Source organism: Podarcis erhardii, assembly GCF_964252035.2.
Source record: "Podarcis erhardii genome assembly, chromosome: 9".
Lineage (NCBI taxonomy): Eukaryota > Metazoa > Chordata > Lepidosauria > Squamata > Lacertidae > Podarcis > Podarcis erhardii.
In genome coordinates this window covers 34,845,326-34,860,652 of record NC_138512.1, presented here as the reverse complement: position 1 = coordinate 34,860,652, position 15,327 = coordinate 34,845,326, and the positions used below count along the sequence as shown (strand labels likewise).

At 39.5% G+C, this 15,327-nt stretch overlaps 1 protein-coding gene across 9 annotated transcripts in view; it reads left to right on the top strand.

The window, feature by feature from the left end:
• Positions 1 to 15,327, top strand: part of CLCN3 (chloride voltage-gated channel 3) — a 42,872-nt gene that overhangs the window by 17,849 nt on the left and 9,696 nt on the right. For 5 of the 9 annotated variants that reach the window (XM_081875280.1, XM_081875275.1, XM_081875276.1 and 2 more), the window contains 9 exons: positions 2,777 to 2,937; positions 3,551 to 3,650; positions 5,510 to 5,697; positions 6,786 to 6,908; positions 7,787 to 7,993; positions 8,929 to 9,009; positions 10,028 to 10,573; positions 12,418 to 12,604; positions 13,727 to 14,125. In XM_081875280.1, the coding sequence (XP_081731406.1) occupies positions 2,777 to 2,937; positions 3,551 to 3,650; positions 5,510 to 5,697; positions 6,786 to 6,908; positions 7,787 to 7,993; positions 8,929 to 9,009; positions 10,028 to 10,573; positions 12,418 to 12,604; positions 13,727 to 14,125 (1,992 nt within the window). The remainder of the gene's footprint in view (positions 1 to 2,776; positions 2,938 to 3,550; positions 3,651 to 5,509; positions 5,698 to 6,785; positions 6,909 to 7,786; positions 7,994 to 8,928; positions 9,010 to 10,027; positions 10,574 to 12,417; positions 12,605 to 13,726; positions 14,126 to 15,327) is intronic. The other 4 variants (XM_081875281.1, XM_081875277.1, XM_081875279.1 and 1 more) reach the window with 1 other exon arrangement.

Sequence of the window (15,327 nt, the reverse complement as noted above, 5' to 3'; positions counted from 1 at the left end):
GTTGAACTATATCTCTTCACTCCTGTTTTAAAAAGTGTTACTTGAAACTTGTTAGTTAATATACTTGCAGCGTGACCTACTTTCATAGTGTAGTCATGACCCAATGACATTTTCACAACATTCCTCAAGCTATACTGAATTGCTAATAGCATAGTGGTGAATGGAAGGCAGTTATTTGTGTGGGATGGTTTTGGGGGGAGAGGGGTGGACCTGGAGAGTATGCAGGGAAATAGGAGGAAATATTTACATAAGTGATATTACAAAAAACCAAAAACAAATTGTGAGATAAGACAACCTTTTTTCAATCCCCCTTATATCTTTTTTGAGTATAGTAAAAATAATCTGCTTATAAGTTTGTGCATAGAATTGAGGGGGTTTGTGGAATCTGTTTGACCCATTTGCCTTCAGGTTTTAAAACAACTGCAAACATGAGCAATATTTTTAAATGGACCTTTTCCTAATTATTCATATTTCTTGAACTTATAGTTGTGCTGCAAATGTGGATGCCACTTGTGCTAAAATTCTGAAACGTAAGGGGGAAAGAGAAATTGTATTTCAGAAATTTATTATTTTGAATCCAGACTTGTGCTTTATAGTAGCTGCAATTTTGTATTGTTGCAGCTCTTAGTCATCCCATTTGGCTGGAAAGCAGCAATCAGGATTTACCTGTTAAAGAGAAATACTTCCTCCATATGATATTTGGATTAGTTACTCAATATTTCACCGAAGAAGAGACTTGCCTCAGAGTAAGAACATTAGATCAGAGTAACTGAGATGCGTGGCAGGAAAAGATTGGTGCCTGTTCCATAGCTGGGCCATATTTAATGCAGTACTGTTGAGATACTGCAACAGATGTCTAAATCTGTTTATAGATCTCATTTGTTCAAAGAAAACACTGCTTGTTACAGGGTTACAATTCTGCCATTTGCAGCCTGATCATAATGATTAGTGTTTTTAGTCTACATGAATATGTTTTTCTGAAAATTTGTACACCCATTCTGTTTATTTAAAACATATATTTGAGGTGTTTACAGCCATTTCTTTTGACCTTGTGATATCATTTACAGATTGGTTACAGCTGTCAGTCAGGGTTGAGGTGAACTCTGAAATGGGGCTTCAGAGACCAAATTTTAGGCACCACAAATCCATAGTGATACCTCTAGTTACAAACTTAATTCATTCTGGAGGTCCGTTCTTAACCTGAAACTGTTCTTAACTAGAGGAATGCTTTCGCTAATGGGGCCTCTTACTGCCGCTGCGCTGCGGGCACACGATTTCCGTTCTCATCCTGGGGCAAAGTTCTCACCTCCAGGTAACTCTTCCAGGTTAGTGGAGTTTGTAACCTGAAGCATTTGTAACCTGAGACGTTTGTAACTCGAGGTATCACTGTATTTGGGATCAGACACCTGACTCTCCAGAGTTATTGCTGATGTGAAATGAATAAGTAATTTGCCTCCAGTTCCTGCCACAGTGTTCACACCAACCCTCACCACCACAACAACACACTTTATAGAAGGGTACGGGTCAAGCATGTGTGGCAGTGGCCAGGGAGATGGGAACTATATTTCCCATTATTTCCAGCATACTAAGAGGCTAGCAAACATGCACTTTAAGTGTTTGAAGCTCAATCCTTGTTGCAGTATTCCTGGAAGTTCTCCTTGTTGTCTCCTCAGTAAGTTGTGGAGGTGTTCTGTTAAGTGAGTGGGGACTCGGCATCACAGTCTGCTTGAGAATGAATCTGGAGTTCAGGTTTTTCCAGACAACCATGCAGAAAATAGACCCATTTAATCTAGATGATATCTAGTTGCTGAACATTGAAACTATGGCTGAGGCAGAGCTTGTCTCATGTTAGATTCATTCTGTGGGTTAATTTAGCATGGCAAATCTTTACAACAGTAGAAATTAGTAATATGAACACAGACATGTGTTTTCCTGATTCCTCCCTATTCTGACTACCAGGGCTCTTCTTCATTCCTGCCCCATGCTTCCAGAAGACATGGAAGGAACTATAATGGGCAGTATTTGGTAAAGCTTGTATAGTGACCCAACACTAGTAGCAACTACATTCTTCTTGTAAGTGTAGGAGGGAGAAAGAATAAGTGCAGGAAGTTAGCTTTGAGGTATTTTCCCAGGTGTGAGAACATAGCAGGGGTTTGTGCCTTGCATGCTTTCTTCTACCAAAAAGAAGCTTAACTGGGAATTGGGTGTGTGTATGGGCTCCTAGAGGCATACATTCACCACAGGTGACATGGTAAATGCTTTCTTACCTGCATTGCTGCCAAATATAGGGACATTGGGGAGGCATATGGAGTGGAGACGTGCACAGATGGAGCTGTTGTAGAAACCCATTTTCTGTAGCAGTGAAAAAAGGCAGTTCATGCACAGTAGATACAGATATCATATTTAACAGTTGAAGGGCCTAGGCCTTTTTATGTTTTTATATTGTCAACTGCCCTGTGATCTTTGGATGAATGGCAGTATAGAAGAAATAGTAATAGTAGTAGTAGTTGTTGTAGTAGTAGAGTAAGCCTTATATAGACAGTTGAAAGAGGTATGTTGTAGATACATAAGTTTGAGATGCTCTTGATACAGCCATTGAATCGTGGATGAGCCCATGGGATTTTTCCTGATGAGCAGTGTGCTGTATCATCTCAGATCCAGACTATGATATAATAAGAATTTTATTTGATTTAAGTTTAGAATGTCGGCAGCCATAAGTTAAATAGATAGTTATCTTCTTGTACAGAAACTAAAATAAATAATTCTCTTTCCACAGCAGGAACTCATTATACAATGACAAATGGAGGAAGCATTAACAGTACTACACATTTACTGGACCTCTTGGATGAGCCCATTCCTGGGGTTGGAACATACGATGACTTCCACACTATTGATTGGGTGCGAGAGAAGTGCAAGGACAGAGAAAGACACAGACGGGTAAAAACTCTAGGGCACTGCTTTTTTAACAACAACAACAACAACAACAACGTTGCTTTTACATACTGTTTGATCAGGTTAATGGTTATTTATATAAATGTATAGGAGAGGTGTTATCTGTAGTGTGTTGGTGCAAATTGGATTTTGAGTCACAGTAGTAACTGACACTTGAATGATTCATTGCTGGATCATTTAAAAAAAATTCTATTCTCTTGAGTGTTCTTCTGAGCATAAGTAGGAACCCTTGCCTCCCTCTATATCCAGCTGTTGCTGGGGGTGGGGGACAACACAGTAGGAACAGTGGGGGCGGGGGAAATGAACAGGAAAGGTGGAATTCTGCTTAGGGAGTGAATGGCCTCAGCCTTGGAGCAAAAGGTCTAAGGACATCATTGGTAGCCAAAGGGTTTGACTTCTCCAACATCTGACAGCTGGTGACAGATTGACAACTTGAAAAAGCATTTTATAATTGGCATTAGAACATGACAAGGTTCAGGATCCTGTCCCACACAATTCAGAACTGGGCCATAGCTCGGCAGCAGAACACAAACTTGTCGTATAATTTGTTAATCGAATAAAGATTTGTAATATACCAGGTAATATTTTGTTTCTACAGATCAATAGCAAGAAGAAAGAATCGGCCTGGGAGATGACAAAGAGTTTGTATGATGCATGGTCAGGATGGCTAGTTGTGACACTAACTGGATTAGCATCAGGTAGGGACAACTTGAAGGAGCTGTCTAGTTTTTGTAGAACCCCTGGTGAAATTTGTGATATTTACAGTGCAATCATATATGTATGTATACTCAGACATAAGTCTACATTTAGTTCAGCGGGGGCTAATTTAGTTCAGCGGGGTACAGGAGTGCAACCCTCACCTCTGATCACTTATAATATTGGCAATCTACAGTATGTGAGGCAACAATAAAGGTGAAAGCTATGATCAGTGCAGTAAGGCGTGCAGTAAATCATGGATATGTCACTCTTCTACCCCAAGACTCCAGACCATTTTGTGTCTCTTCTCACTTCACCTAGATGAATGATTTTGACCTGCATCCTGTATTCTTTTTCTTACTTCTGCTGAATGTCCATTGACTTCCTGAGTGCAACATCAAATATTAGAGTATTCTAGAGTATGAAACATTTGAAGATCTTGGTGTTCTTTGGTTGCCCTGCCAAGTTAAATATTAGCATACATGCAGGAAACAAGGAAATTTTTCTTCCTTGTACAAAACAAGTCAAGCTGGTTATAAAGTTTTATTTTTTTAGAACTAAAAGACTGAGTAAAGAATGTTTTATTAAAGGTTTTGAGAATCATCCTCTTTAGATTATGGCCTGGTCCTTATGCAACACTCCCAATCCAACAAAATATGGATTGTTGGAGTATGAGCAAGCAATGAGCTTGAGCCCCCCCCCTCCCATCCTTTCCCTTTCCATATGTTGAGCTTCAGAGGAGATGTCCTGGTTTCTTAAACCACAGTTTTCTGTGATGTCAAAATGGGGAAACTACTTTTAAGTGCTGCTTACAAAGCAGTTGTAAAACTCTGCAGGGCTCCAAACCACTCACATTTCTTTAGGAAATTGCAGCTAATCCAAATGCAGCACCTAAACTGGTGACTGGGAGTAGCCGCCAGGACCATATAACACTGGTCCTAAAGGATCTTCACTGGCTCCCAGTACATTTTTGAGCACAATTCAAAGTGTTGGTGCTGACCTTTAAAGCCCTAAGCGTCTTCTGCCTAGTATACCCAAAGGAGTGTCCACCCCCATCTCTCAGTCCAGCTACTGAGGTCCTCCTCCGAGGGTCTTCTGCTGGTTCCCTCACTGTGAGAAGTGAAGTTACACGGAACCAGGCAGAGGGCCTTCTCAGTAGTGGAACGCTCTCCAATCAGATGTCAAGGAAATAAACAACTATCTGACTTTTATAAGACCATGGCTGTCAACTTTTCCCTTTTCTTGCAAGGAATCCTATTCAGAATAAGGGAATTTCCCTTAAAAATCGGGAAACATTGACAGCTATGTATAATACAACTGAAGGCAGCCCTGTTTAGAGAAGTTTTTAAGGATTGATGTTTTTATTATGTTTTTAGATATGTTGTAAGCTGCCCAGAGTGGCTGGGGAAACTCAGCCAGATGGGTGGGGTATAAATAACATTTTTATTATTTATTATTATTAAAGAAGAAATGTGATTAATATCCAACTCCCTAGACACTGTTAAGCATTTCAAGATGAGCTCCTGAGGGCTGTGCATGCCTATCTTGTCAAGATCAGGTTATCAGTGACTTCACCCTACAGATTTAATCTTGAAAAGTGTGAAGAAAAAATATCCCCAAGTCAGTAATGTAAAACTCTATGGGACATTTCAAAATTAATGACACCATTTATGTTATGTTGGCATTCTGGGTGAAGTGATTGATTTTGTTAACATTAATCTTCTACATTTTGAAGAAGAGTAATCTCAGCTAGGCCTGTTTTTGAACACATTGAGTTTTTATTACATCCTGCGTGAATTGATGGTGATTTTGTCTACTTATGCGCTCTGAAAATTCTATGCTATCTCTCTTACTGAAATAGGTGCATTGGCTGGGTTGATAGATATTGCTGCAGACTGGATGACTGATTTAAAGGAAGGCATTTGTCTTAGTGCCCTGTGGTTCAACCATGAACAGTGTTGCTGGGCCTCAAATGAAACAACATTTGAAGAGCGAGACAAATGTCCTCTATGGAAAACATGGGCAGAACTAATAATTGGTCAAGCAGAGGCAAGTATAGCTCTTCAACTTTTCTTCACTGTCCTTTCTTCACTGACTTAACCTGTCTGTGAATGCCTACAGATGGTATTTTATCCAAAAACAGAAATGGTAATAATTTAACATATAACTAAAGATTAAGGAGCATCCTATGTCCAGAGAACATTTCAATGCCTTGTGCACATGCTGATGGGTATGGAGAGTGGGAGTGGGGGATTTTTGGCATTTTTCAGAAATTCAGCAGTCCGAAACATGTATGCATGAGAATATTTCAATGAAATTACAAAATTGACTTAGTGAAAGCTGTAGGTGCAGAAAATATCCTAAATGTTTGACTGCCATTTAACTGCTGCTGTTGCTGTTTTTTTGCACAATCTGTTATATGTGTTTGAAAAAGACCTTGAGTTTCACGGTGAGCCCATAATGCAGGGGAGGGAACCTGTGACAACTTCCACCAGGACCAGCCAGCCAGGACCATGAATGATGAGAGCTGCAGCCCAGCAAGTTTGGGGTGGGGTGGGGCACAGGTTCTCCACCTCTGCTTTAATCACTTGTTGGCATTATGGGAGAAGAGTGCTGACATGTAGGCTAGTACTATAGCCAATGACCACCTCACCCTATCCTGTTTGCTGTACAGTACAGTGGTGCCTCGCAAGACGAAATTAATCCGTTCCGTGAGGCTCTTCGTATAGCGGTTTTTTCGTCTTGCGAAGCAAGCCCATTGACAGCTTAGCGGATTAGCGCTATTAGCGGTTAAGCGGATCAGCTGATAAGCGGCTTATCAGCGGATCAGCTGATAAGCGGCTTAGGGCTTAGGAAAAGGGGGGGAAAGGGGGGAAACCCTGCAGGAACTCGCAAGACATTTTCGTCTTGCGAAGCAAGCCCATAGGGAAATTCGTTTTGCGAAGCACCTCCAAAACGGAAAACCCTTTCGTCTAGCGGGTTTTCCGTCTTGCGAGGCGTTCGTCTTGCGGGGCACCACTGTAGTTGCTTCGCTTAAAAAGAAAAGACATTTTGTGTCAAAACTCACTGCAAATTAAGTTACTATGTGGTAGCTAGCTCAAATTTGTTAACTGTTTGTTCTGTTTGCTTTCTTTCAGGGCCCAGGCTCCTACATTATGAACTACATCATGTATATTTTCTGGGCCTTGAGCTTTGCTTTCCTAGCCGTTTCTTTGGTGAAGGTGTTTGCACCTTATGCATGTGGCTCTGGGATTCCAGAGGTAGGCTTTCCATTACAATTATCCTTAAAAGTGTTTAAGGAAAGCTGGTAAAGAGAGGAATGCTGTCACATAGAACTTACTACATGTTTATAAATAATAATGTACAAAATAAAGTATTGGGACTCTGATTGTGGTTCAGGACTTAATTTGTGTATTTAAGGCTGCAGTTCTATGACCCCTGGGAAGGGGTGTCAAAGGCCATAAGACACAATGGAGTTCCTTTTTGGATGTTGGAGATAGATCTGAAACAGAGTGGAAGAAATACGACGACCACTTATGACAGCTAATATTTTGCCTATGCCACCTATAACATTTATATTAGGTTATATAGCTGATACAGGTGATAGCACAAAGTGAAACAGCCAAAACAGGGGGGAAATAAATCTAGGACTATATATAGAAAAGAAGTTAAAAGAGCTGTGGAAATTAATTTTATTTTGTCAAACTTGCACACTTAATTATATTTTGAGTGAATAAATTCCATGCAGAAAGTTTAATATAATATAAGCATTTGAATAATTTCCAGTGTATTTGTGGTAGTTGTGCAGGATCACAGACTAATATGTTTCAGTTACAGATAGGTAGCCGTGTTGGTCTGCCTATCTGAAGAAGTGTGCATGCACACGAAAGCTCATACCAAGAACTGACTTAGTTGGTCTTTAAGGTGCTACTGGAAGGAATTTGTTTTGTTTTAATATGTTTCAGTCTTTTAAAAGACTTTTTTTAAAAAATGGATTTGAGAATTTAGAGTGGTTATTTTTGTTCCAGCAGCTATGTAATTTAAGTTTTGAACAAGTTATGTTTTCTGAGATATGTGTTCAAAATTTTCATGAAAAGCCTAAATTATTATTTTAATGTCTATTTCTTTTCTATTCTAGATCAAAACTATATTGAGTGGCTTCATCATTAGAGGATACCTGGGCAAGTGGACCTTGATGATAAAAACAATCACTTTAGTCTTGGCTGTAGCCTCAGGTTTGAGTTTAGGAAAAGAGGGTCCTCTAGTACATGTTGCCTGTTGCTGTGGAAATATCTTTTCCTACCTCTTTCCGAAGTATAGCACAAATGAAGCAAAAAAAAGGGAGGTGTGTCTTTCTTATAAAATTATACATTTATAATAATTCATTCTTATGAAAAGGAAGTAGTGAATAAACATGTTTATTAATCCGATTGCAGTTAAATAATTGCGGCTAAAATAATTGCTGTTTTTCTTAATTGAATAAAGTAGTAAGCTACAGAGAATAAATGAGGTTAATTCTAGAAATACTGATGTTTTGAAATTGTTCAGGGTCTTACCTCATGTATAATTTTGCACTGCTCTCATATTTGTAATAAATTGGCAGTATGAACCCCAGGGCCCAGTGCTGTCTGCTGTTCTGCAGTGGCAAGAGCATAGGATTGGGCCCCAATGGCTGCCTCATCCCAATGGTGTAATCTGGTTCTAAGGAAAGGCCTGCATGTGGCACAAGGGGCTTTCATTGATGCAAAGAGGGTTCAGCAACCTGTGCCTTCAGTGCTGCTGGTATAAATTTGCTCTTGCAAAAGTGTGCAGCAAGGGGCCTTAAATAGGCCCCCCCCCCAAAAAAAACCAACAACACTGGAACACAATTTGACAAGTATGCCACATTTTTTGGCACATATATATCATAACTATGTGAGTGCATAAGATCAGGCTCTCGGATTCCAGTGCCACAGTCTTCCCTTCCTCGGAAGCACATTCTTAAAAACACATTTGGTCAGATAATAGAGCTCTTCCTAAATTATATTCTCTGAATTCTAGAATTGGTCTTGGGGAAAGTGGCTTTCGAACACATGGCCAGTTGTGACTAGCTTAGAGAAAGCAACACCCCCCAATCTTAAGTTAAGAAGAAGCCACATGATCCCAATTAGTTATGAAATATGGTTTTTGCTGCTATGGTGTTTATATATGCCCAGTGTTTGTGGATAAGTCATAACAGTGAACTATTTACATTTGAGATTTTATTTCAAACAGTCTAAAGCTATGTAATCCTTTTTACAGGTATTATCAGCTGCTTCAGCAGCGGGCGTATCAGTAGCCTTTGGTGCCCCCATTGGTGGAGTCCTTTTCAGCCTAGAAGAAGTATGTATAAAAATCTCTGAAAAAAATGTGTATTCCGTTATTACTGTAATCTTACATGACCCACTCAAACTCAGTCTCTCTACGTACATAACAATGCAGGTTTAAGCTTAGCACAGTTTCACTCAATGTGTACTCATTGCAGGGCTATTTGGTGGTAAATAGAGATAAATTTAACTTTGTAGTACAACCCTTGCAAATAAGGTGACCAGAAGTTTCTACTAGCCAACAAAAGATACTATTAGATTCACTGCCTAAACCTGATGTTAGCCATTTATGGCATTTCCACAAAAAGAAAGAATAACCTTTCTGATTTATAAAATTTCCTTTGCCTAGTCACCTGAGCCAAATTCTACTTGTCAAAGAGTACTAGGCAAGTAGCTATTTATTGCTGTTATTCCTAAACAGCTAGAAGCTCCTCAGAAATTCTCTGCATGTAATGTTTCCATTCTTCCTGTCTTCACTGAAGCTCTACTCATTGCTGGCAGTGCTTGGTGTGAACTTGATAGCGCATTCCAGATACGTCGAAGTGGTGCAGACATGCATGGGTTGACAGAATCCAGCTCATGATGTAGCAGTTATGTGGTTTTTCATGCACCTTAGCTTGCAATATCTTTACTGTGACACCACTAAGCTGTTTTCTGTAACTTTGGTAATATGGGCTGCTTTGTGGACAATTCTTGGGCTTGTCATACAGTTAAGCAATAGTGAAACTGCTTCAGGTCAGGCTTATCCTGTATCTGCCATATTTGTCTGTAGAAATTGGTGCAGAATCTGTGCACGACTAACCCATTATCCTGACTGCCAAAACATTGCTCTAGTTTAAAATATTTTAATGTCAGTCATTTCTCTCAATGCTTGAAGTGATGTCTGTATTATTACAAAGCACAAAGTAGCATTCAGCATTAGCTGCTGATGTTGATAATATACAGTTTCCCTTACCTGTTATAAGCTTAGTGAAATGAGCAGATTTGCACAATAGATCCATTTGTATTATTTATTCTCTTTTTGTCTCTTGTAGGTCAGTTATTATTTTCCACTGAAAACTTTGTGGAGATCTTTTTTTGCTGCTTTGGTGGCTGCATTTGTGTTGAGATCAATCAATCCTTTTGGTAACAGTCGCCTAGTTCTTTTCTATGTTGAATACCATACTCCATGGTACCTGTTTGAACTCTTGCCATTCATTCTTCTGGGGGTATTTGGTGGGCTGTGGGGAGCATTTTTCATCCGTGCAAACATCGCTTGGTGCCGTCGACGCAAATCAACAAAATTTGGAAAATATCCAGTTCTGGAGGTCATTATTGTAGCAGCAATAACCGCTGTCATTGCTTTTCCAAATCCATACACCAGAGTCAACACCAGTGAGCTTATTAAAGAACTCTTCACAGACTGTGGCCCCTTGGAATCTTCCTCCCTTTGTGATTACAGAAATGACATGAATGTCAGTAAAATAGTAGATGATATTCCTGATCGTCCAGCAGGCACAGGAGTGTATTCAGCTATATGGCAGCTGTGTTTAGCCCTTATATTTAAGATTATAATGACAGTCTTCACCTTCGGTATCAAGGTAAGATATAACAAGCAATATTTCTCTGGCACTTGCCCTTTTTGTTTTCATGTTCAAATCTTGAGCTCTCTCTTTCTTACACTCCAATCCTATACACACCTGACAGTTAATCCCCACTGAACTCAATAGGATTTACTTCTGAGTAGACAAGCATAGGATTGTGCTGTTAATATATATATAGTTAGATACAAATTAAAAGGAAAGAGCACTATATAAATAAAGTTTCATTAAAGATTGGGTTTCTATTGCATTCCCCCCTATTCTTAGCTGGTACATTATTGAGAAAGCCTATCTTAATGTATTGCATGTGCCTTTTAGTAAGATAGGCAGCAAAGTTTAATTTAGTATGAAGGACAAATGATATCTTGTTCAGTGAGGAATACAAACATGTTGAAATTTGAAATTGGAGATTCCAAATAAGGAGGACAAACACTGATGTGTTCTCTTGCACAATAGTGTGGGATGGAAAGGCCTATTTTCAGAAGCTAAGTTCTTTATTGTTTATAAATGTTGAACTCCAGCAAGAATGGTTGTTGAGAATGTTCAGAAGACATTGCACATATCTTCCATGTTTGCATTAGTTCGTTCATTGGCTAATAAGATTAAAACTAAATACAGTATATTCCAGGTTTTGGAAGGCCTAGTTAGATGCATGGACAAGCATTGCGCTAAAGTCAAATGACAGTATGCTATAGGCAAAACAAAACAAATTCCTTCCAGTAGCACCTTAAAGACCAACTAAGTCAGTTCTTGGTATGAGCTTTCGTGTGCATGCACACTTCTTCAGATACACACAGTATGCTATAGGGTTCATGTACTATTTTGGATTGTAGGCTGCATCATCTAGAAGGAAACCAGATTTAGATGTGTGTGCTGGTTTCTAGGAACTTGAAGAAATAACAAGCAGTGCAGACTTGATGTAATGTTAGATATGACTTTAAGAATATTTCGAATGCATGGGGGTTTTTTTTGTCTTTGAAACAATTGGCTATTCAGTAGAAAGATTGTTGCCAGCTGTGGCAGCCTCCGTGGGAAAGTATGCTTCAGTAATGCACTGGCTCTGATATACTGCAGTGAAAAGAGGAACTGGGGCAGGGGGTGAGGAGGAGGTTAACATACTGGAGCACTGACTGCCCCCATGTTGGGGTAGGGAAGAGAATCTGTGTAATTAAGGAAGTGGATTTTGACAGTGTTTCCCACCAAGAGCTAACGATGATGCTACAGTCTGCTAAAGGTGTCTGCATGGCTACAGAGAGCTGTATTGTATCTATTGGGTTGTGCTTCCGGAAAATGGCATTCCAAATGTACTGCCCTTGGATCAGCTGCACCTCATGTTGTATCTACCCTGAAGCCTCAACAGTTTAGTGATTATTCCCAGACATCAGTAGAGCCTTAGTTAGCTTAGAATTCTGGGTGGGGAAGATGGAGGCTTTCACACTTCTTCAGTAAACTTCCCATCCCATCATAATAATGTTTTAATGTTGTCTTTTAATCTTGTTTTTAAATTGTATTCATTCAACTTGTTTTTATTATTGCTTGTTAGCTGCCCTGAGCCCGGCCTTGGCTGGGGAGGGTGGGTTATAAATAAAATTTATTATTATTATTATTATTATTATTATTATTATTATTATTGAGGAGGAAAGAGGCAGCTGAATCCAAACTTTGTGGGGGCTTCTGGCTCTGGAATCTTTCACACAACCCGGTGGTCTATGTACTGTAACAGTGATCGGGAACCTGTTGCTGTCCAGATCTGATAAGCAACAGGTTCCCTATTTCTGTTCTTAAAAGGCGGAAACATTTCATTTACAAGGTCACAGTCTTCCTTGGCTTTCTCTTTCTCTTAGGTGCCATCAGGTTTGTTCATACCTAGTATGGCCATTGGCGCAATAGCTGGGAGAATCGTGGGAATCGCTGTGGAGCAACTTGCATATTATCACCATGACTGGTTTATCTTCAAGGAGTGGTGTGAAGTTGGAGCAGACTGTATAACCCCCGGCCTCTATGCTATGGTTGGTGCTGCTGCATGCTTAGGTAACTAAATCAGAACACAGTAAATGAAAGGGATTAGTCCCTTTTTCGACTGCTTAAATAGGCAAGTTTATAAAGGGATAAAGCAGAACAAATGGACATGCCCAGGGTTTGAAGAGCATGTTGCTTTGAACTGGAAACATGTACAGTACTGAAAAGATACAGTAATTAAAACCATAATGACTATGTTTCCATAAGCCCATCTTATGGGCATGCAATGCTGTATTTAATCACAACTTTTAAAAAACCAGCCCTCATCTCTAAAAGTTTGAATGTGAATTGGAATTGGTATTGATTAAAAGTATGATAATCCTTGAAATACTTATTCACAAACATCCTTGTGCTGTTTCCCAGCCCTGACTTTGATATATGAACATAGATTTAGCCATTTATGCATTGGGAATCATGATGTGGAAGATAATAAAACCCCTTAAGAATACAAACTTAGAGTTGCAAATTGGCTATACTACCAGATGACTCCTGGCAACTGGTGCTGCCACTTCTGGTTTTGGCAGATTAAATTTTGAGTAAATGATCAGACAGGCATTAGTCAGTTCATCTTTGGAAAAATGTTAAACTAGTAACGGAAGACTTCCTTCTGGTGGAGGAAGCTGTGGACAAGGAGGATCAGTCAGTTTTGATTTTCCTTCCCAGTGCTAAGTCAGCATTTTTTGTATTCCATCTGATTGCATATTATTATTATTTAATTTGTTTGTTGAAATTATCAGTACCATATAAGCACATTATTAAATTTTGAAACTTAAATATAGTGAAATTCTGAGCATGTCTTCTCAGAAGTAAGAGTTGTTGTGCTCAATGGGACTTACTCCCAGCTAATGTTAGTTTGCAGTTTGGGGATTAAATTATTTTTTATCATAAACCCAGTCTGTCATTTCCCCTTCTTTAAGATAACTACGCCTTTGGGTGAATTTTATTATTATTATTTTTGTGTAGCATTAATATACATTCAAAGTTATGTGCTGCTAATTCCATGTTGAAGTCTTGTGGTGATTGACTTAATACCTGGCTGGCAGGTATGTTATCTAGGTGGCCAGGGAACACCACATTGATACATTATTCCACAAGGACATACTGATTGATAACCTTCTTTTTTTCCCCTTTCAGGTGGTGTGACAAGGATGACTGTATCTCTAGTGGTTATTGTATTTGAGTTGACAGGTGGGCTAGAATACATTGTGCCCCTCATGGCTGCAGTAATGACAAGCAAGTGGGTAGGAGACGCTTTTGGCAGGGAAGGTATCTATGAAGCACACATTCGTCTGAATGGATATCCTTTCTTGGATGCCAAGGAAGAATTTACCCACACAACATTGGCAGCTGATGTCATGAGACCTCGAAGAAACGATGCACCCCTGGCAGTGTTGACACAAGATAATATGACAGTGGATGATATAGAAAATATGATCAATGAAACCAGCTATAACGGTTTTCCTGTTATAATGTCCAAAGAGTCCCAGAGGCTAGTGGGATTTGCTCTAAGGAGAGATTTGACTATTGCAATAGGTAATTGAATTTTTGTATTCTGAGTGTGTTGTCCTCCCCTATACCCCCCAAAAAGCATTAGCTCAAGAGCAGTCATAGGAGAAATCGGAGGGTTACATGAATCTGGAGGTGGAAATGGGGGCGTAATCCTTGAAGAGCAGCACCAGGCTCTCCATTTTCACACGAAGAGAACCCTACAGTGAACTGTTTCTTCTTCTTAACAGTCCCATGTAGCCAAATATGGAAGCTCTAGCACTGCATAGTAGCTTTGGGAGCAGTGAGACTGGGAATCAGACCAAATGAAATACCTACTGCAGCTTTTGCCATACCGAGATTTGAAATGCATAAAATTCCAGAACTGATTTGATACAAAATTATGCCACAGCATAATTACTTAGTAATATTCAAGTGAATTTTATTTTGTACCTTATAACTACAGACTGCCACTTTTAAGTCCAGATATCTAGACGTTTGTGACATGCACAACTTAATTCTTGCAACAGGGGTGTGCTACATGAATCTTTGTGATTGAAAATGAATGTCTTTGTGTCCCCACTCCACCATCAAAGAGATTGTCACACAGATATGGCTCGGGGGCAGTTTTGGAGACCAAGAATATAATTTTGCAGTATAGTTGTGTGGAGAAGCAGCATTGCTTGGATTTAAACATTGAAATGCTTCAGTGAATGTGAGCAGACAAGTTGAAACTTAATCCGGGCAAGATGGAAGCACTGTTGATTAGGAGTATATCCAGTGTAAGGATAGGATAACTTGAAGACTCAGGCTTGCAGCTTGGAGGAACTCCTGCATCTGCTGTTACCCCTGGATATTCAGGTGAAGCAGTACCCAGGAGTTTACATAGGCCTAGCCATGATGATTCATGCCTTAGTTACATCTAGATTGGACCTCTTTAATACACTCAATATATGTAGATAAGCTACACTCTGATTTTAAACCTTTAAGGTTATAAATAACATTTTGGACTAATTTATGGCCACATGAACCACCACATTTCTCATGTCACTTGACTTTGACCTGTGCACTGTTTCTTATCTCTAACATTACTATGTGTGTGCTGGATTTCACCCCCCCTTGTTTGTTTGGAGAATAAATCAAGAATGAATACACACCCACACACACACTTCTAGGAAACAGAAGCTGGTTCAAAATGCAGGTGCTAAAGTGTTGAGTGGTGCAGGACACATATAACTTTGCTTCCTCTT